This window comes from Marmota marmota, unplaced genomic scaffold, assembly GCF_001458135.2.
Source record: "Marmota marmota marmota unplaced genomic scaffold, marMar, whole genome shotgun sequence".
Taxonomy (NCBI): domain Eukaryota; kingdom Metazoa; phylum Chordata; class Mammalia; order Rodentia; family Sciuridae; genus Marmota; species Marmota marmota.
In genome coordinates this window covers 5329685-5353279 of record NW_026000019.1, presented here as the reverse complement: position 1 = coordinate 5353279, position 23595 = coordinate 5329685, and the positions used below count along the sequence as shown (strand labels likewise).

General features: G+C 30.3%; 1 protein-coding gene across 3 annotated transcripts in view; it reads right to left on the bottom strand.

Moving 5' to 3' along the window:
- Brinp3 (BMP/retinoic acid inducible neural specific 3) overlaps nucleotides 1-23595 on the bottom strand; it is a 375650-nt gene that overhangs the window by 126355 nt on the left and 225700 nt on the right. For all 3 annotated transcript variants that reach the window (XM_015491686.2, XM_048809819.1, XM_048809818.1), the window contains exon 5: nucleotides 4483-4588. In XM_015491686.2, the coding sequence (XP_015347172.1) occupies nucleotides 4483-4588 (106 nt within the window). The remainder of the gene's footprint in view (nucleotides 1-4482; nucleotides 4589-23595) is intronic.

Here is a 23595-nt window from a genome sequence, read left to right as displayed (position 1 = left end):
AAGAAAGAAAGAAAAAGAAAGAAAGAAAGAAAGAAAGAAAGAGCAATTTACAAAATTGCATTACAATTGTGTAGGATACTTGTAGAAACAGAAAAGAATGAAGTTATTGGGGGAGGAATGATTGGCAGCAAAAAAATAAATAAAGAGTTCAGTTTTAAACATACAAGTTTATCTGCTCTTGTTCTCTCTTTCTCTCTCTCTCTCTCTACACACACACACACACACACACACACACACACATATATATAAACATTTGTGTGTTTGTACTCATACACAAAAGCATGCATGTACACACACCTCATGCTCATAGATGGAAACTAAGATTCTGAAATATCAAACTAAAAATAAAAATGGGGGAAATAGGTTTAGAGATAAGGCATTTAAAACTTTGTTATTTTATAACTGTACCATTAGCAAAATTTACAAATGATACCTAGAGAGGTAATTGCCTTGGAAGTCAACTCAGAGTAACTTAGTGTTGCCCAAGGGAAAAATTTTTAAATGTTCAGAAACAAGAGAATAGAAATAGTGACCACACTGTCATTAGGGAAGGTCTACTGATACTCTTTAGGAAACTGATCACAAAGCTTGGGAGTTGACTGTAAAAACCAGGATGGGAGAAGCAGGGCAGGTATACATGCCGTGAAGTAACACATGGATGCTTCCAGTGTTGGAGGACATGTCTGCTTTGAAATAAAGTTCTCATTGAGAGCAAGTGGAAAGCTTATAAATATTTAAGATAATCTGTTTCAAGGCATTAAAAGGTTAACTAGGCAGTAAGAATTTGTGGGGCTAATATGGTGAGAAGGGAATCAAACTCCATGGGAGTGAGTCAAACATTGAACACACATATTTTTTTTCCTTAGAATTTTTCCCAGTAACAAGGCAAAAATTGTCACTTTGAACTAGCCATGCCAGATATAGTAAATACGTAGGGGTTTCTAAAACCAAGATGAACTATAAACCCAAAGAGAAAAGACAAATGGGACAAGACAAGCCAAACATATTAGCTTTCACCAGACCTGAAGCATAATTTCAATGGGCTCAATTTAAAATTGATTACAATACTTTTGGAAATCTTCTCTGAAGGAAAAAAAGAACATTAATATTGTTGAATCACTTTACAAATCTGAAACACAACAACAATGATCCAAAGACTCTCAACCATGAAACTAAAAGTTAATTATAATCACATGCTCAAAAATTAAATAAGAAAACAGACAAGTTTGGTAAGTTACTAGAAATTATAAATAACAATCAAGTGTATATTCTGTGAGTGAAAATACATCAATTGGAATTAAGAAGCATTGATTAATAGCAGAATAGGTACAGCTGAAAGACAGTAAGCTGTGTCAGAAGAATGTATTTAAACAAGATGATGAAAAAGGACATAATTAAGTTGCCATAAAAGTTTTCTTGCCTTCATTAAATATGTCCATAGTAGGTCATTTCTATTATATTATAAATATGTGTATATTAAAATGTTATGGTATATCTATGTATGTACCAAATAGAATTTAATCCTGGTGATCAACATTTAATAATTCTTTCAAAAAATAAAACATAAACAATAATAGTATATGTAATATAGAGATGCACACACATATATTCTCTCCTGAAGTCACTTCATTGCAACATACCTAATATTCTCCTCAAATATTTTATTCATAAACATCTCACCTTATTCATAGTCATACTTTTCTATTATGAAGGGAGATTACCTAAAATACATGTATGCATGTATATTTCCTGAGAAATTTAAACTAAATTATGTAAAGAGTTACATTATAGATATGCCATACATAATTTCATGACAATAAAAATTTTAATATTAAAGAAATCCTTATGGGATTACCATAGGAATCACTAATAACATATAATTCTCTAGAATTAACTTTAAATATTGATAATTAACTTTTACAAATAGTGATAAAAATAGTGTTATAAAGAAGTATCATTCTATTATTGTTGTAATGAAAAAGTTGCATAGTGTTTCATCTTTTAAAATTATATTTAATTATCTAATAGTAACCTATTTTTTCCTGTCAATTTTGTTGAAATAAATTGGAAACCAACTAACCTGAAAATTATTTGTAATTCAGTTATATGGATCATTCACTTTCTCAATTTCTGAGAATTTTACTAAAAAGTTACTATCAAGACTTAAGCAACTTTTAATTACTACTGTATCCTTTCACTTAGAGGTACTTGGTTTCATAAGATACAATCATAAGGGGTTGAGAAACTTGAAATATTAATTGCAATATATATTTTCCAATACTATGACTTTTTATCATATATCTTAAATATATTTTCATCAATAGTTTGGAGTTATAGATATGGTTTTGTCAATTCTCAAAAAACATCTGCTCAGAAACTCTATTGGCAAAGTCAAATTGCAAGGTCAAACAAGCAAAAACATCCAGCTTTCTCACTAGCAGCAAACATTTGATTTCATTTTCATTAATTTTAGTGAAAATTAATATTTTTACCCTTTTCATATGTGGTGTTATTATTGACAAAATAATTAACAATTTCTTATATTAGTAGATAGGTCATGGATTTTTGTTCTGAATGTATTGCCTAATGTTATTGCCATCAGTAGTTATTAATGCAGCCTTTGCTTTGCTCTGATAAAATTCTACTTTACAAGCAATTATTTTTCTTCTATAACAGTAGAGTTTTAGAAGATGATCTTTACAGAAAAACTCACACATCTAGACTCCTTTCAATAATATATATGCATTCCAAACATCCCCAAACAATCTCATTAACATTGTAGAACTTCATCTTCTACTTATCACACAAAAATACACACAACAACAAATTATCTCTATTTATGTTTATCATCTACATATATATCCATAACAATCTATCCATTCAACCAAGTCGCTAACAAAGTGTTGTAGACAAAGACCTAAAGTGGATTCTTAGCAATATCAATTTTTTCAATTGACTTATGCAGTGACCCAGGTTTAGGAATTTTTTTCCCCTTCAAAGGAATGCATGATGATAGCATTGATCCTGAATTGCTAAAGAGTTTGAATTCTTTTATAAAATAAAGATGAGAAGATAAATCAAGATGATACTGGGACTGTAATACAAATCAAATTTAACAAAGAGTAGATAGGATGCTGAAGATCTTGAGACTGGTTTCCAAAAATAATCCTGGAAAGATTCTTTACCCTCACATGTACAAACAGAATTACAATAAACAATTGAAAACACAGGTCCAGCAAGTAATAAAAATGTGAATATTATAAATGAGAGTTTCTGAATCATATAAATTAGAAGCATAGAAATAATATTTATACAAAAGGAAAGTGTTCCTATCTTTTCTTCTTTTTTAGGAGAGAATATTGAGGTTTTAGTTTCATGATATAAAATTATTTTGAAACTGTGATGATTTATAGACAATAAAATCCAATGTCTCATTAATATATATTTTAAACAAACCAATAAAATAACCAAGAAAAATGGTTTAAGCATGTATTGTCATTTTTTATCAAACTTAATAATTCTGATTGAAAGTTAATCCATACATCGGAAAGGAGTAAGAAGTAGAGATTACAAGTAATATTGCATTTCTATTTAAATTAGAGAAAATATTTCAATAACTTAAATCTAAAATTACATTAATAAATCAGATAGCTTTTATATAAAACTGAATACAGTACATACAACTCTAATATGCAAAATTAAAAATGTATACAAAAGAATAATTAGTCAAGATTTCCACTTGGATCACTCAACTTATTTTGAGCAATGAATGTCAACATAAATATTTTTCTGAGCTAGTTCAACTAATAAATGTGTAAACATATGTATTCATTAACTTTTTTTGCCTTTAAAAATGAGGAAATATCCATACCCATATGAACTTTTGGAATATGATTAATGCTGTTATGATTAACAGTCTATATTGAAACATTTACCAAAATATGATAAAAGAAAACATGGCAAATCATCACCATTATCAGAAAACAAATCTCTACAATGGAAATAATGTGAATACAGGTATTTTCTTAACATATTATCAAGTACATTTTTATTTAGCTGAAAAAATTCAGCATTGGCTGACATACTAAGTTAAATTTAAAATGCCAACAGTTCATTTTACACTGTAAACAAATATGGTTTTAACTTTCACAAGAATCTATTCGTAAAAAAGTCATATCTCAGGCGAGCCCATGCAGAAATCATTGTTTATTGAGACGATTATCATATACAAGAATAATATTGCTAAGATATATTTTCAATGGCTATAATATTAATCAGGGAAGAAAGTCAAGTTTTGACATTTTCTTTATCTGGCCTAGAATGTTCATATAGGCCAAAAATTATGATATTAGTCTTTTATAAATGTAAAAAAATACACATAGTATGATATTTATGGCTTCTTTTAAAATTATAAAAGAAATCACAACAGGGTAACTTTCCATCCAGAATCATGGAGCATTAATAAAAATTTTACCTACGTACCTTGCAATTGAATCTTATTCTCAGGACTTTGAACCAGAACAGAACTCACAGAATCTAGGTTGTCATAATTACTGCAGCCAAGAGGACCCGTCCGTGTTTCTGTTACCTGACAAACAAAGAATCAACCTTATTATATAGATCAGATTTTGCAATGTTCTTTCAGATCAGTGTAGTTGTCACATACTCACATTATACATTTGATGGTAAACATCACTAAAAGGTCTAGGATCTGATATATACTAGTAATAAATATATTTCCACTTTCTCTCATTTGGTCAGGGATAAATCTTCTGGGAAAATAATGGAAGCAAAACTCACATTAGGTCTCATATTTTATCAAATATAGAGCAATTGTTTTTAGGATAGAAATATTTTTTTTGTTTTTGTTTTGTACTAGGAATTAAACCTAGAGGTGCTTAACCACTAAGCAACATCCCCAGCCAATTTTATATATATATATATATATTTTTTTTTTTTTTTTTGAGACAGGGTCTTGCTAAGTTCCTTAGAGCCTTGCTAAATTGCTCAGGCTAGATTGAACTTGCTACCTCCTGCCTCAGCCTTTTGAATCACTGGAATTATAGGAATGTGCTCCACTTGTGCTAGAAAAAAAATATTAACTCATGAAAATTGCCTTTTGTTTGTTTTCTCAATAAATCAGAGCCATTCGCCAAGCTACTTTAAAAAAAACTCATTTTATTATTTTATTTTTCTACTTATGTTAGCATCAAAGTCTAAACCATCTGGCTTGTGTCTGTACTATATCTCCTCAACAGCAAATTTATCTCCCTGTCCTACAAAACAACCTCAGTTCTATGCCTTTGTTTCCGTATCCCCACCTCAATCCTTCCTGGGTTAGAGAGGTTCTTGTGTAAATGCACAGACAATGGCGAAGAGAAAGAAACACATGCAACATAGGGGAAACCAAAGCAAGAAAGTGGCAAGGTCACTACTGAGTAAGTAAGGTCATTTTATTTCATTACAGAGAATCTTTTTTGTTTGTTTGTTTCTGTTACTGTGTTATTGAGAATAAATGTATGAAAAAATAATAAACTGTTGAATTTTGAGATTGCTGTATCTCTGTATCTATATCCATGTTGCTTTAATTTCTCATTCACCATGAATGGTAATAAAACTCTAATATTAGTTATAATTTTATTTTTTTTCACAGATAAATTTATTAACCATTGTCTAATTTAACTCTTTGTGTCCCAGTTTCCCAGATGTGGAATGCCTATAGAATCTTAAATCGAACAACAAATATACCAATTATGACACATTTGAAAGAACTGTTATGTTTGTAGAGGTATATGTGTGTGTATATATACACACACATATATATCTACAAATATATATATTTCATACATATGAAAATATATTTTAAGGATATATAAGCTCTATATTTAATTTTCAAGCTATTTTAATTCAATTTTAATGACATTCACACAATTGAAAACTTCGGACTTCATGTGTTAAAATAAAAATGTACAAACTCCAGCACATTCTATGAAACAAACAAAACTATTTCTTCAATTTTTTATATTTAAGGATCCTATATATCTTACAGTGTCAACTCTAATAAATGTTTCTGTATTTTTAAATGTGCATATATTTTAGTTTCAAACTAATAATGAAGTGAAATATAAATGAAAAGAAAAAAATGAATATGAAATTATGATACAGGTATTTCTGTAGAGGTTCTAAGTCTAACAAAAATGAACTGTGTAGATGTACCACTGATAGGTTGAAGTTTTGATCATCAGGTGATAGATGAAACTCTAATTTAGGGATCTTCATTTATAGAAAAAAATGTGTTCATTCAATAGATAAACACAAAAGGAGTTGACACTGACATTATAATCATTATTGATTATAGTCAAGGTTTTGAGAAATGGCATGCAGAGTGAGAAAAACATGCAATACATAAATTAAAATGTGTTTCTTAAAACATTTCTTAGAATGTTTTTTCATTTTAATTTATTCTAATCTCTGTTTCCTTGATTTCAATATATCGTCCCAGAAAAACAAGCAATGAATAAATTAAAATGAAAAACATTCTAAGAAATTTTTTAAGAAACACATTTTAATTTATTTAGTGCATGTTATAAAGAATATGTTGAGATCAAGAAAACACTGAGATTAGAATACATAAAGCATGTCCTCTCTACAGTGTCAAATTGGGTTGTGGTTGTAACTGAATATTCCGAATAAAAGTACAAGTGCCTGAACGATTGGGAGGTTAAGGGGTACACCGGGGAGCTCAGAGCAAGGAGGATATGGCTTACCCAGCTACAGCATGTGACGTTGAACATTTCCAAAATTATATTTGAGAAAGTTGTCTTGAAAATATGTCAAACACGATTTTGGTTCTATAAAAGAATATATTTGTGAACTGTGTTTAAATTATATTGTAGAAGTCAATAAGGATGTAAAGTGTAGTAAATTTAAGAAAAAGCAATGTGTGTCATTTTCAATTATTTGTTTCAAAGTTTTCTATGTAGTTTCATTGAATTATTACCTATAATCTCACAGTTGGGGAATCTGATAAGGAGTAATAGAAAAATAATCTTCCTTATTCAAAGAGATGGCTTATAAGTAATTATATAAACAAAGTACAGATTCAAGTGTGCTTACAGTAAAATAAAAAGTGTACAGATAATTTACTTGGAAATAAACAATCTTGGCTACTTCATATCAAACTTCCCTACAGTATTATATGTTCAAAATATGATGATTGCCTCATGATGATTATCATGGCATAGTAATGTATTGGGGTTATGGGATTAATTCATGAAAGATTAGTTGAAGAAAAACAATCTTAAGTGAAAAAAGAAAACAATGAAAAGAGGACAAACAAAAGAATAGTAAAACAACAAATATTATTCCCAAACAAAAATAGTATTATTAGAGTCAACTGTCTTCAAATTTACATATTATATATTAAAAATATTTCCTTGCAAAATTCTTATAATGATATATAATTTTTATAAATAGATGAAAAGAACACACCTGGGTCCTAGCTCCAAATACTCACTGGAGAAGAATTTATCCCAGACAAAATGCTTACAATTTGGTGAATATGAAATGAGATAGTTTATGAAAAGTCTTTACTGTGGTCTTGTCCCATAGCAATTACTTCAAAATATGTGTGAAGAATTAAATGTTTATTATAAAAACACCAAGGCACAAAAATAACTCTGGTAGGAATATCCCAGAATTATTATTCTTCTAGCACCCAATCAAGGTTGTATTATAATACTTTTTCTGATATCAATACTGGATGCTATTATGTTTATTTTTAGACAGAAACAGGATGCTTCATTTTTAATCATACCAAATCAAGTTCAGCCTTGAATCAAACTATGCAAAAATTTTTCCCCAAAGTCACATTAATATGTAGTCAATGTCTAATACAGAAAGAATATTCCATAATGACACTAAGTGAGAAATATTGCTTAAGGAAAAATGAGCCATTCAAGTCCATAGGACAGAAAAGAAAAACAGCGTTAATATAAAACCAGAAAAAGTTTGTCATCCTTTGATATAGAATACACTTGAGGAGTCTATCCAAAAATATAAGTATATGAGAAAATGTTTTTCATATTGAATGAAAAGGGTAAGAGAAAAAGTTTATGTGCTTTGTAAAATTATACATACACACATATATTTTATTGAGATCTGTGACTTATTGCTCTAGACTTCTTTCAACATGAAGCAAAATACTTGTTCATTGTTGTCAAAATGATAAACTGATTATTGTTTCCTCAACAATTCAATAAAATGCATGATCATGTAAATACTATATACTATATACTTAATACAAATCTATAAAATATATATTCTATTTAAAATCTACATTTTAAAGTTTATAATGCTCTTAGGAACTTTTTCTGATGTTTAAGGAGAAGTAATTTTTTATCTTTTAGGTTTCCACAGAGACATAGATAGGTATCCCCCCTTATAATGACTTGTCATCTATCAACTTTTTACTGGTTATAAGACAAGAAAACACAGAGAGTAGCAATATTCTTTCTTGTTCCAACCTGCCATTTCTAATAACAAAAGTAATAAATGCTCATGTTGGAAATTTAAGAAATGAAATAAATTACTATCCCAGAGGAACAACAGCTAATATATTTTTCTATTTTTACTTGTTTAACGTCATCATTTTTCTAGACATGAAAATAGCTGTGACTAGGTCAATTCTTGTTCAGGATTATTCTTTATTCATAACACTAAAATTTGTAGGTTCTATCTTTTTTCAGCCTTTTTCTCATTAAAAAATTTATATTGTTAGAGTTACATTTGGTTATATCAATGTAACTTTTAAGTCATTGCATACACCATTGATTACCCATGTCAAATACTGGAACAACATAGCTTATTCACAAAAAAATTAAGAACAAAGAGTGGACCTAGGATCGTCCTTCCCAGTTCAATGTTCTCTTCTAAATATCACATCTTAACTAAATAACTAAAAAGACCTTAATATTGATTATTTTGCCTTTTCTGTATGGTAGCAAGAGAAATTCATTTAAATATTTTGGACTGGGGTGGGGAAGAACTGGTAGTAGTACCCACATTCAGACAAACTTCCATTCCAGTCATTGTTTATGTTTGTCAATGTTGCCCACATCTTGACAACATTTTCCTGAGATTCATTCTACCACACAGTGTCTTCTTGTCCATTCCTTCAGAAGTGTCCTTCAATTCTTTAATTATCGGAAACACTGTTTTCAGAAGATTATAGTAAAGGACATAAACTATATTTGGCTCACTGTATTTCAGATGATGACATCTAAAATGAGATCTGAGATTTATTTTTCAAATATAAAGAATGATGTATTCTTGCATAAATTTTTCCTCAAGGAGTCATTAATTATATGACATTTTATTTATTAAAATATTATAAACTTTATTGCAATCCGTATAAATAATGAAGGTCTCATATGTAGAATATGTAAAAATATTCTACAGACAAATTATAAAACAAGGGTAATCTTAAAAAGGCACTTGACAAAAAGAGGATATCTATATAACCAACATTCATGAAATTGCATTAAACTTTCATATCAGGGAGCTGAAATTAAGCATAATGAGATACCACTATCAGATGATGTTCATTAGGTGACTTATAAGAATATAAAGTCAGAAAATAGCAGGTGCTTTCAGTACTGTGAAGGAACTGGAATTCTCTTACAGTGCTTCTTGGCCTATAAATTGGAACAACCACTTCAGAAAATTCTTTGAAATTACTTGCATCAGAGGAGATAGGCATATCTTAAGAGCTAAGTATGTAGTCAACAAAAATGGGTTTGCACTTTGCACCTGGATATGCAAAGTGGTTCACAGCAATATCATTCCTAATAATTTCAAATAGAAACATATCACAATAATGGTCACCAATGTAATGCATAAATATACTGAGGATTTGAATACTGTAGCACAGAATCAATGATGTAAAGTCAATATCAAGGAATACTATGGATGAATCTCACAAGTATAATGTGAGTAAAATCCTTAATGATACCATTAATATCAAAATTAGGAAAAAAATAATATTTATTAAAAGCCAGTATGAGGATTGATTGACCTTGTATACAGGATTTATAGGAAGATAGTGATAGTGAGGATGTATGAGATGGTTGCTGAAATGTTCTCAAATCCGAACACAGTGTGTACTTCTCTGTAGAAGTGGTACATATTAACATTTACTAACCAAGCCAATTAATATTTATTTCTCTTGTGAATTAAATCAGGGCAGGTACCAAGTCTACATGTTTATAAATATCTATATATTTATCTGCCTATCTATGTATTTAACTGTCGATCCTCTATGTATATTACAATTCAAATTTGGATCTTTCTACCTATATCCTTTCAAATTAATTATTATTTAAATATGATTATGCAAAAAAGAAAATAATAAAATCTCATAATGTAAAAGATTATGAAAAACAAAGGATTCATTTTAAGGTTATTAAAATAAAAATTGACTAAATCTGAATTTGATATCTAAATATCATATTCAATCTATATTTAATAATTTAATCATGTCATATTTATTTTGTTTTATTTATCTTATTTTCTTCAAGGAGTAATTATTACTGTTCTCAAGTTATAGATAGACACATAGATGATAAATCATTTTTTATAATTAACTAACTTACAGATTAATAATCCTTACTACTCTTTTATTTTATAGGTACCCATGATTCCAAACAATACTCTTCTCATTGATAAAAAGAAATTAGTTTTTTCCTAATAAACTCACCTCTATGTAGCAATAAAAAGAAATATGAATAAATAAGCAAGCTATTTAAATATTCTATTTAACCTAATATAATTACTTTCCAGTTTTCCTTTGATTATGTTTTTAAATTATTGCAAATAAATCATTATATTTAATATTAATAAGACAAGAGTTTATTAAATTCATATAGTTATTCAAAACACATACCATAATAATTACAAGAGGCTCAGGAAAGACCCCAGAGGTACACCTGGAAAATTTTTTTTAAAAGCAATGATGTTTAAGAACAAAATTAAAGCTGTGTTGCTGAAAGGTAGAAAATTCTTTAAGGGTAAACGTGCAAAGAATAAGAAGATTAATACTCCCAAGATATAGGTATATCTTATTCCTTTTTCTTACCACAATGTTTCCTTTATATTTTATTATGGTAATTATAAAATTACAATACAGTCATCTGTTCCCATTATCTTCCCTATATATTTAACAATATATCTTCCTTTTCATAATTGCACATAGTGTCTGCCACATTATAGTAATTCTAACTGTGGAGTTACTTCAATAACTGTAAGTTGGTAAGCAAATATTTTACTTCTAGTTAGAAATCCTTATTACAAAGGATACTTAATTTATTAAACATTTTTGAGAGCCTCTTGAAGAAAATGCATCAGTGCCAGCATATATAAAATTTTAGAGCTATCAGGAGTCTTAGAAATCATTTAAAATCACCATCTCATTATACAAGACAATTCTGAAGACAGGTAGGGTCATTTAACAAGTTCAGTGTCATGTGTATTATGTGAGTAAAATGAGGGTTATTTCTGGGACTTCGAGCCCCTGACTCATACATAAATCAGATACCCATTCCAAACATCATACTGGCTTTCTAAACGCAGTAGTTAACAAGCTTTTGAAACTTTGCTTGGTTTCATCAATCTAATTTGTTCATTCTCTCCCTCTTGAAATAAAGTTATGAGAAAGCACAATTTAACTGGTTTAGGTTGGCATAGAAGTCAGTTAGGATGCTCTAGAATATCTTGGATAATTCTCATGCGCAATAAATATTACTATGAATTAGTTGGTTAATATAAATTTGATTGAAGGATGAACTAATTAGCCTTTATTATAATAATTTATTAATGCTTTGAAATATAACTTTCTACATATCCTCATATCACTCCACACTGGAGTTTTGAAAAGTAAAAAGTAAGCATTGATTAGCTTCTATTTTGTCATAACAGAGTGTGAAATTTTCTGTTACCACACACAAAGGATATTTTGGAATTTCATATTGTTAAATCTATCAAACTATCACAAAGCTTAAGAAAATGCTGATAACTAAAAAGAAAAAAATTCCTATTTTCTTAGCTGAAAATAGTGTTTTATGATAATTTTTGTTTCTTGCCAATGTGAATATTGAGTTTAAAATAGTTTTACCATTTGTTTTTTTCTCTACCAATAATTTATTCTTAGTTCAGCATTTTATCAAGCACTTAAAAGTCAGACTGCAATTCAATGAGATCCTAGTTCTTCATTCTGCTGCAATATTTCCAGAACTCATTGTTTCATTGTTTAATTAAGAAATGAATTTTCAGACTTACTGTTAATTATAAGATGCATATAAAACTAAAAATTCATATTGGAATAAACAGCTCAGTAAAGATATTTTTAATTTAATTTCTACTTTTTTTTTTTTTTTACTTTTAGTGTGTTTTGTGGGAAAAATACAAATTCAGTTGAGCCTAGTGACTCACACCCATAATCCCAGCGACTCAGGAGGCTGAGGCAAGAGGATTTCAAATAAAAGCTAGCCTCAGCAACTTAGCAAGATCCTAAGCAACTCAACAAAACCCTGTTTCTGATAAAATATAAAAAAGGGCTTGGGGAGGTGGCTCTGTGGCTAAGTGCCCTTGGTTCATTCCCTGGTACCAAAAAAGAAAAGTGAAAATTCACATATAAAATGCTACCAAATGAAAAATATGAGTATAGTATGTTGATACAAAATTGTCTTGCATCTCTATGCAATAATGAGCACAATTCTTAGTGTATAATAGATAACTAATATGTATGTTGTGATTTAAAATACATTTGAGAATATCAGTGTTTTCTTGTACATGCTACCAACATTTGGTAGCAGTTCAAAATAGTATATATATATATAAATAAAATCAATTCCCAGATCACTCACATTTTCACATGTAAATAACAAATGTGAATTAAATGAAAATTTAACATAAAGAACATTGAATTAAATGAAAATTTAACATACTAACATTGAATCATTTTTCTGTGCAAATTACTGCATGCTGATAACTATTTACTCTAATTCTACACTCTCCATACTTTCAATAGATAAAATAATTAAAGATATTAGATTCACCATTTAAGGAATTTCTTTTTAATACCTATTTAGTGGTTCTTTTCCATGAGAAGCAGATGTACTTGAAACATGAGACTAATTAAAGTATGATTATAAACACTATTATGTATGTTAAAATATGAAAATAAACAATATAATTACAGATTATAAAACATACAGAACAAAAACAATTTATGTGAAGTAAACTATTATGGTTCAAGGAAGGTAATACAAAAGGCAGGGTGTAACATCGTATTTTGGAAACAACGTGGAATATGTCCTTTTAGAGAGCAATTGCTTTGGTGTAATTTTCTCTTGTATTTGCCACTATGAGTCCAGGCATGGCTACAATGATTGTCCTACTTTTTCATACCCCATAAATTATCCTCCATCAAAATAATACACAAGTATACCACCCACAAGCACCCACATGTAAACCTACTGAGAGAAACTATGTATGGCCTTTGAGAACACATTAAAATATAAAATTACACACCAGGCCAGAAAAGAGAAGTTTTCTCAGGTTCTTGAAGTGACTATTTAATGTGATATGGAATAAGGTAAACTGGACACAATTCAGTCAGAACAAGGTTTCCAAATAACATCAGGACCCCTTTGTGTTAAAACCATGGTTACCAGAGAACTTAAATGCTTAGCACTTGATTGGTCATGGAGAAGCCAAACCTCAATCTCACTCCTATAGATGCTATTTTGATTTATTTTTAAAATAAAACAGAGTTTACAATCATAGCAATCATAAGAATCTATAGAGCAAAAACAGCTTTCATTAAGTTCCATAACCACATGGATATACATTTAGAGAACTGACATTTTTCTTTGAGCTACATTTGTGTAAGCTATAACTGATGGTGCTACATAAATGGTAACCTTGTACTTCATTATACAAAATCTAAAGGGATATTGTTATTACACAACAGTTGGCTAAGAATTTTCACATGTTTTCAATATGAATAATGAAAAAAAGGAAAGCTTCACTGCCACAGGGCAGTTACAAACAACAGACACAGCTTGCGACCTGGTTCAGGGCCATGGTTTGCCTTCTGCGTTTGGTGAGTTATTAGGAAGCCCCTGCAGTTGTTACTGCCAGTGTCAGGCCCGAATGCCACTACTCCTGGACCAGAAAAATTATGTTTTAGAGAACTCAGGGGCAGACGCTCTTTTCTGTTGCTTCACATAAAAAATAAAATGTGATCCAAATCAGCATGCATCGGATTTATTTTAGAAATTGAAACAAGCTGAAGGAGTAAAACGAACAAATTCTTTTCCTTTATTTTTTGTTTATTCTATGAATTGCAGTCCCATTGCCTTTTAATTTTTGAATGTACTTAAAATGACCATGAGCTTTAAAGTGCAAGAGGAAAAGTTCAGAACACAAATACTGGTTTCTTTGGAGCTATTAGAATTCATCAGATAAAACTGATAATGTAAACGATAGATCAACCCATTTCAAATCATTCCTCTACCTTGAGTTGCACTATTTCTTTGATGGAATAAGCAAGAAAGCTGTTGGAATGAACATATCTTAGATGGAACAGACTCTAACCTACAATTGAGCAAATTCTACTAAGATTGAAAACAAATCTGTTGCCAAGACCAGAAAGCAGTGTTACAAATAACAGATCCACCCTTTTCATTAATCCCTATCGTGTAACTTATTTCATCAGTATGTTTCTAAATACAGTCTATTTTCCCAGTTGGAACTCACCTGGCCTCTCAGTCAAGCAATGAAGTGGGAGTTGATAGTCCTGATGATATAAAATTAAATTATCTATTTGCTTTCTTTGACAGAATAATCAAAACTGATGTATGTGCAAATGTCAAATGCTGCATTAGAGAAACTATCATGACATTAGAAGACAATGGCACTGGTGTCAAGAATACTGCCAGTCCATCACCAATGATAGTTTACACCAAGCACACCAGAGACAATCCATCATTGTCAAAACGCAACAACAGCATCTCCATAAAGTGTTGTGTCATATTAAGATACTAAAGCAGGACACCTGGTTAGAAATAGGCTTTGTGTGTATATCTAACATTTAATAAAAATATTTTATAATTAAAAAAAAATTCTCCTCAAGTTAGGAATCAGTATAGTGTATCTGAACAATTCATAAATTGCCTTCGATTTTATTAAAACAACAACAACAAAAAAAAACTTTTACCAAAAATTGTATTACTTCTCTGAAATTCCATATTTAATATCACTCTTCTGAAATATTTATTAAAACATCTCTCATTGCTTATGATTAAAAACTTTAAAACTTTTTATTATGTCCTTTTGAAGTTTCAACAGTACTGAATATTTCTGAATCCCTTAAGCATATCAATAGCTTCTGACTTCAGTTATCTTCTTATAATAGGACAGCTAATGCCTATGCACAGACTAGCTGAACTTTCATACTGAGATTGTCATATTCTTCCATTTGTCACCCAATTAAACAAGCGCCCAAGAGAACTGATAAGCACAGCATACTAAAACTCAACAGAGTTGAGCATAATTAGAAAGACAGAAGTGGATTTCTTGTTTCAACTGGCCATTACAGAGACAGTTCTGTCATTTCTTTCTTACTTATTTTTTTTTCTGAAAAATAAATTGGCTTTGCTCACAAAAAGAAGTTAGGAGAAATCCAAATTCTTTTGCAACTGATTATCACTAAAAGTCAGACTAAGATGACTTCAAAAGAAGAAAACTTAATTATACAGGAGAAAGAGGAATCTTATGGTCTGTATGAATTACATATGTGTCATTAAAATTCTAAGGGTAATGAAAAAAATCAACAAAATGCCCAAATGTCTCTGTAATATTTTAATCATACTATGCAGTGCTGCCTTCTCCTCACATATTTTTTAAGTTGAAGTATATCCTGAGGATTATGTTAACTATTTATCTTTAAAACAGTAATGGAAGCAAAACAAAAATGAAAAATACCCACTTAGTCAATATACACACAAAGGATATATTTGAGTCTTTTCTAGAACAAATTTGAAAAACAAATAATAGGTCCAACGTGAAATCTTACTGCAAATCCTGTGTTTCTCTTCTATTACCTTTTTCCATACCTTCATCTCTTACTTCATTGTCTTTCTTACCACATATCCCCTCTAGAAACTGGATATCCAACAGTTCTCTACCTCCATAATATCTCTGGGATTTCACAAAGCTTTAGAGTCATCCACGTTTGTAAAGTTTGTGAACTATGAATCTCTACAAGTGGTCTTTAATCATACAACCAGGAGATTTTTATTCAGAGTAAACCCCCAAATCCACCAAGTTTATGAAGAAAAATAATAAAGAAGAAAATGATTCCTTGGATGGAATTTAATTCCAATGTATATCTTTCCCCTTTCTCTATTAAAAAAAATTCACAAACCAACTTTCTATTCATCCAGAGTTTATTTATGCAGCATATTTTAGGGAAACTTTTGAGGATACATTGAACTGTTGGTTATTTCCATGGGCTAAATAGGACCTGATGATGTATGAGCTGTTATTTCAGGTGTGCTCTAATACATAACATTGCTTTTGGGATATTCTGCAGCTTTTAAATATGTGTATCAAATTGACAGCCTTCCAAAAGAAAATGTTACATTTTGAATTTAGAAAACTTCAAATGATGATTTATATAAAAGTACAATTTTAAGACCTAATAATGTAGATACAAAGATATAAAAGTTTTTCTAAAGTTGAGATCTTTTTAATAGTATAGCATTAATGTGACTGGTTTTCTGATCCTGTACATTATGCAAATGATTTCCTATCATTTTATGTCCTCATTAATATTTCTACAATTTTAGAATTTGAATTAAAAAAAACTATGTTCTATTTCTATAACTATTCTTGGCCTTTCTTAGAAAAAATAATTCAAATTTAATAGTACTTAACTTTCTTACATGTAAAAGAAAACAATTTAAGGTAGTCTCTAAAATTCATTTGATTATCTTTATCTAACAGTGTATATGTGTGCATATATATGTATATATACATATTTGATTATCTAACAATGTGTGTGTGTACACACTGAAAACATCATACTGTATATGATAAGGCATGGAAATGCATACAATTTTATTGTAAATTTAAAATAAATGCATGGATAAGTAAATACTGTAACAAATTAATAAGTTTAAAGAAGAAAGAAAATAAAAACAACACAGCCATTGCCAGAAGTTCTTGTAGAAAAGTCTTTCTTTCTCTATTTTTCTCTAGTTTTCCTCATTTGACTTTTGAATTCATTAGCTATTTTTCCTGGTTGTCTTAGTGGCCTCTTTGTTTTCAAATGGTGGTGGGGTGGAAGTTTGTTTGCTCTTTTCCCTTCTAGTTTCTCCTCTCCTTTGTTCTTTTCTTAAGATAGTCATATTTTAATTTCCACAGCTTCCTTCTACACAATATAAGTTGAAACTTAATTATCAGTATTCCTTTTTGAGAGAGTTAACATATATTTGCTAATAACTTCACTTAGTATTAGATACATTGTTATTTTCTGTATATTTTTCTTCATCTAGCCATTTTATAAAGTGTTACATACCCCCCAACACACATATATCATTAACAACAATAAAAAAATTTGCATCCTCTGTAGATTCTGGTTTAATTAAATTAATTTTTGTCTTTCATTACTCAGGGTTTCAACCTTGGCTGCACATGTGAGTTACCTGATATGTTATACAAAAACATTATCCTTAGAAATTGTGATATAATCTGTCTGCAGCAGGAGCCTAGCTGTTGGTAGTTTTAAAAAGCTATCCAGAATATTTTATTGTGCTGCTGGTATTGAAAATCACTGACTTCAAAATATTAAGCAGATGACTTCCTCCAAATATAGGTAATTTTCCCATTGAAATCTTATGAGTTTTAAGAATGTTAGCTGTTGAATGTTGTCATTTACATTTTAGATGCTAAATGTTGTCATGTACCTTTTTATTGATATGATTCTATGAGGTTTTTTTTTTTTAAATTAAAAAAACCCACTCATACTTTCAATAAATATTTCCAGTGTATTTCAAGGTTGTAGACCTTTGGGATTTAAATGTGTAGAATTATCTATTATAGACCCTCTATCTGGTATAGAATTTGAAATTTACCATTTGTACCTTGAACCCCATAAGAATAAGCTAGAAGAGATAAAATATATCCAGTACATCAAATGCCATCAAGTCCCTGGTGTCTCTTTTCTGCAATGTTTCTTTTAACACTCTGGTTCCAGAATTCTTTTTTCTTCAATTTATGGATTCACAGAATTTTTTTTTCACTATTCCATCTATCATTTTAGCTACTTTGCGGGGTGGGCGGGCCGTGGTCTTATGCTTTCAGAACACTTAGCTAGGTTTAAGAATTAATTTGTGAGGTGATATACAAGACCTTCAGACTTCCCTCCTTCCTGCACATACATGCACATGCCATGCTCTTTAACCTTGCAAAGCCTTTGCATTCTGTCTGGGTTTTCCTTTCTATGCTTCTACTCTGCTACATATTTTTCAAGACCTAGATCGAGTATTTCTGAGCACTCTGATTGAATACCTCAGGCAAAAATCAATCATTATTCTTGCAATAAAAAAACCCTAATTTGCAATACTGCCTTTATCTATTTAGGTATCTGTCTCAGAAGAATAAATACCTCTAGGGCAAGAATTATATCATTTTAATTTATGTAGGCATAATATGTAGCAGTGCTGAGTGTATCACAGATACTAAACACTCACCAATAAGCAAATTAAATTGTAGATCTTTAATAATCTTATATTTCCACGTAGGGTACTAAATATTTGATAATTATTAGCAGTTATAGGATTATATTTTATGTATACATTAGGTCTTTTTATTCATTAAACTAAGAGTAACTAAATGTTTTCACTATTATTAAAATAATTTTTCATTTTTATAATTAGATGAATTAAATTTAAAAAATCTAGCAACTAGTTTCTATTAAACTAGGCATCAAGAAAAGTTAAATGGTTTAACTCAAAATTGAGCATTAAGAAAAAAAGAGGGAGGATGATTGCATAATTTCTATGTCTTTTCTCATTTTCAGATCATAATTTTCTCTGGCTGCGATTTCATTTTGATTGAGGTTTCCAAACTTTAACTTAGACCAGATATGAATGTTTTTGAGTGTTTGGACTAAAGTTCTTTAGCCATTTTTGAATTATGGAAAGGTGAGAGTACATTTTTCATGGCACCTAACTAAAAAGGTCTCCAACCATTTCTAGTGACGTAAGTCCCAAATGACTAATGCTATATATTTTAAAGTTGACAAGTTTTATTATATTTCTCACAGAAACTTCTAAATTTAAGAGAAAATATTATTTTTAAGAGCAAAATTTCCCATTTATGAGCCCCAAAATTGCAAACAGACAACTATAGTTTAAAAGTAAAGAAAACACGATTAAGGTCAACTCAGATTTCTGTCTAAATTAGATAGAAAAAGGATATAGGACAAATATCAAATTAGTGTATCATTTCAGGGCAGAAATGTTAGGACATTCAGGCACTTTAAAATGCACTTTAAAATGTAAAAGTAATTTAACCTCGACCTTTTATAATCCAACTAGAGAGAAAAGTAGCAATCCAAATATATAAATTCTGTGCCCAGCAAGTCCTCTACTGAGTTTTGATCACGTAAATCTTGAGGACCACTTAAGTAGTATCATGAGAAAAATATTCATCAAATAGTTTAAAATAAATTTGCTGTTATATGCCACATCAGAAATTATTTCTTAAACCTTGCTAAATGTTCTTTAAATTCCTATTAATTTTTTTTTTCAAGTTTTAAAATAAAGGAACAATACAATGGATATTTATAATGTTAAAGGGGCATATGAACTCTTTGTTTTTAAATTTTACATTCATGTCAAGGATACATCATAGTTTTAAATTCATTTTTGCTTCAGCCTACTAGGATGGTTTTTAATCTTTATTCACTTCCTTTTCAGTTTCTACATTTTGATAAGCCCATCCTTATATCACTACTCAAGTCAGTGATGAAGCAGTTGAATTAGAAAGATGGCAGCAGTATATCATTCAATTCTAGAGATGATTATCTGTGGGGCAGTAGAGATAATAGTAAATAAGAAAGCTTCTAGGTGTTGAACAGATATGTAGTAAAGTTTAAGAAATCACTATTGAGAATTTATCTTGGGAAGGTTTGCAGGCTGCATCTGAAAGATAATGAATGTACTCAGGTAGAACTGCCAGGAAGCCATATAAACGAGAAGTACCTGAACCAGGTTTGTGTCAGTAATGGAGAGAAAGTGATGGAAACCAGAGACATCTGCAGACCCCTTTGACTGATGATTAGGTATGGAAATAAAAGAATGGCTTACAAAGAAATTATTTGTAGACATTTAGAATTTGATGTAAATATATAATAAATGGAATATATTTTGTTACTGGTAATAGTAGAGAAGAACTTGGTTTAAGAATGGAAATGAAATATAGATTCAAAGTTGTCAATTTAGAGTTGGTGGTTGATAATATGAAGGACAAACAGTTGCCCTTTTTCACATAATTTTTGATGTCATACTGCATTAACAACAACAACAAAACCATCTGAAATGAAGCATTACTTATTGGCAGTTAAGAACACATTCTCTGATTCAAATTGGACTTTAAGAAGCCTCAATTTGGGGGAGAAGGAGGGAATTTGAATCACAATTTATTTTCAAATGTCATGTGTGGTAACTGTGAATAATAGTTTTCTTTTTCCCTTTCTTTTAATGTTTGTATTAGTGTATTATAGTCATATATAATAGTGGGTTCATTGTGACATAATCATACATGCATGGGACATAATTTGCTCCATTTCAGTACCCAGTACTTCCTCTCCCCTTTCTTACTCCCTCTCCATTTTCCACTTCCTGTATTCTACTGGTCTTTTCGTCTATGTATTTATTGTTTTTAAATTTGTGCTTTATTCAACATAAAGGTTGAAATCACTATGGTATATTATATATCTATGTAGTTTAATTTGGTCAATTTCATGGAATACTTGCTCCCTTTTCCTGTTTTTTTTTTCTTTTTTCTCCTTCATGTTCAACATCCCAAACAATCAGCATCTCATTCCAGTTAGAATGTGAGCATCAGAAGACAAATAAGAATAAAAATAGGATTCGGAGAAAAAGGAAGTGGGTACCCCATAAAAAAACATTGTTGGTAAGATTGCAAATTAATACAACAAGTTAGGAAAGAAGAATGGCAATTCCTCAAAACTTAAGAAATGGGACAACCATAAGACTCTGATATTTCACTTTTTGGTATTTATATCCAAAATATCTAAAATCAGCATATTATAGTGATACAGGCATACAAATATTTATAGCAACACAATTACAAAGCCAAGTTTTATAATCAACTTAAGCATCCATAAAAATATGAATGAATAAAGAAAATGTGGTAAGTATCCACAATGGAATTGTACTCAGCCATAAAGAAGAATGCAATTACAACAATGTCTGGTAAATGGATGGAACTAGAGAACATCATGCTAAGTGTAATAGGTCAGATTCAGAAAATCAAGGGTTGAATGTTTCCTCTCATAGGTAGATCCTAGAGCAAAATAAAGGAAAAGACAGGAGTGGGTACCCCATAAAAACAGAAGGGAGGATCAGTGGAGTAGAAGAAGTTTCATTTTTTCAGATATATATTTGCAAATTCTTGTTCCTTTTATTCTTTCTCATGCTATTCTCAATTGTCATTTCTACTAAATATAAATTATCACCTAATTTTCTCCCTTTCTTCACCTCCAGTCTCCCGTAGAGTTTTGCCAATATTCCTGAAACTTAATTGACATGTCTCTATTGCCACTATTTCCAGTTTTCCTTTTTTTTCCAGCCACTGTGGTAGACTTTATTGGTGGCAAATTAGTTTTTGCTCCCTTTATAACCTCACCTTTGGGATACCTCCCTCTAGGGAAAAGAAATCTTCTGTCCACTGAATTATCAAGAGCAGGGTAATGACAGCCAGCGACCCAGTACATAGGATATAAGAGTGCACTGTCTGCAGTCTTAAAAGCATAGAATTAATTCAAAACAAAAACCTGGTCTCCATCGTCATCATGTCTTGGCAATTTTGAACAATTGTCAGTGATAAGATAGTCCACCTTTGTTAGTTCCTCTAAGTTCTAATGAATTGCTTGCCATCAGGACAGACTTCTTTCACTGCCCCACCTTCTTTATGTGGTAATCTCACCATCTGACCTCCAGGTTGACTACATGACAAGCTTCAACCACTGAAACTTGAGCTTATATAACAAATGCCATTTCTAAAGACAAGCTTTAAAAGCCATCATGTACCTTCATTTTTCTTTTTACTGGTAAGGAGTCAAAGAAGTACACTTAGAGCTGATTCTTTTAGTAACCATACATAAAATGCAAAAATACATGATGCTGTACCAAATATATAACATGAATAGAAAAATAAGCCTTTGTGTTTTAAACCACTGAAATAATAGTTTGTTTTTCTTTTTTAAAAATGTCTTAATTATTTATTTTTATTAAATTATTTATTTATTCTAATTTGTTATATATGATGGCAGAATGCAATTCATTTCATATTATACATATTGAGCACAATTTTTTAAGTCTCTGGTTGTATACAAACTATTTTCACACCAGTTGTGTCTTTACTTATGTACTTAAGGTAATGACATCTAACTCATTCCACTGTGTTTCCTGCCCCCATGGCCCCTCCCTTCCCATCCCTCCCCTTTGCCCTATCTAAAGTTCCTCCATTCCTCGCCTCTCCTCCACGCCTGTATTGCCATTATGAGTCAGCATCCATATATATATAGATAGATAGATAGATAGATATAGATAAACTCAGACTTTGTTTTTTTGGAATTGGTAGCATTATATTCTCCAACTCCATTCATTTACCTGTGAATGCCATGATTTCAATCTCCTTTAATGCTGTGTGTGTGTGTGTGTGTGTGTGTGTGTGTGTGTATGTAATCTCCATTGTGTATATATATCAAAGTTTCCCTATCAATTTATCTACTTAAGGGCATCTGGATTGGTTTCACAATTTAGCTATTGTGAATTGTGGTGCTATAAACCTTGATGTGGCTGTATCCCTGTAATAAACTATACTACAGAGCAATAGTAACAAAAACAGCATGATATTGGTACCAAAATAGAGCTGTAGACCAATGGTACAGAACAGAGGCCACAGAGACAAACTCACATAATTACATTTATCTCATATTAGACAAAGGCACCAAAATACATTTTGGAGAAAAGATATTCTCTTCAACAAATGGTGCTGGGAATACTGGAAATCCACATGTAACAAAATGAAATTAAACCTCTATCTCTTACCCTGCAAAACACTCAAAATGGATCAGACCTAGGAATTAACCCAGAGACCTTGTGCTTAATGAAAGAAAAAGTAGACCCAAATCTCTAACATGTCAGATTAGGACCCAACTTCCTTAATAAGACCCCTATAGTGAAATTTTAAATTTTATTGTTTTTTTTTTTTTTTTGG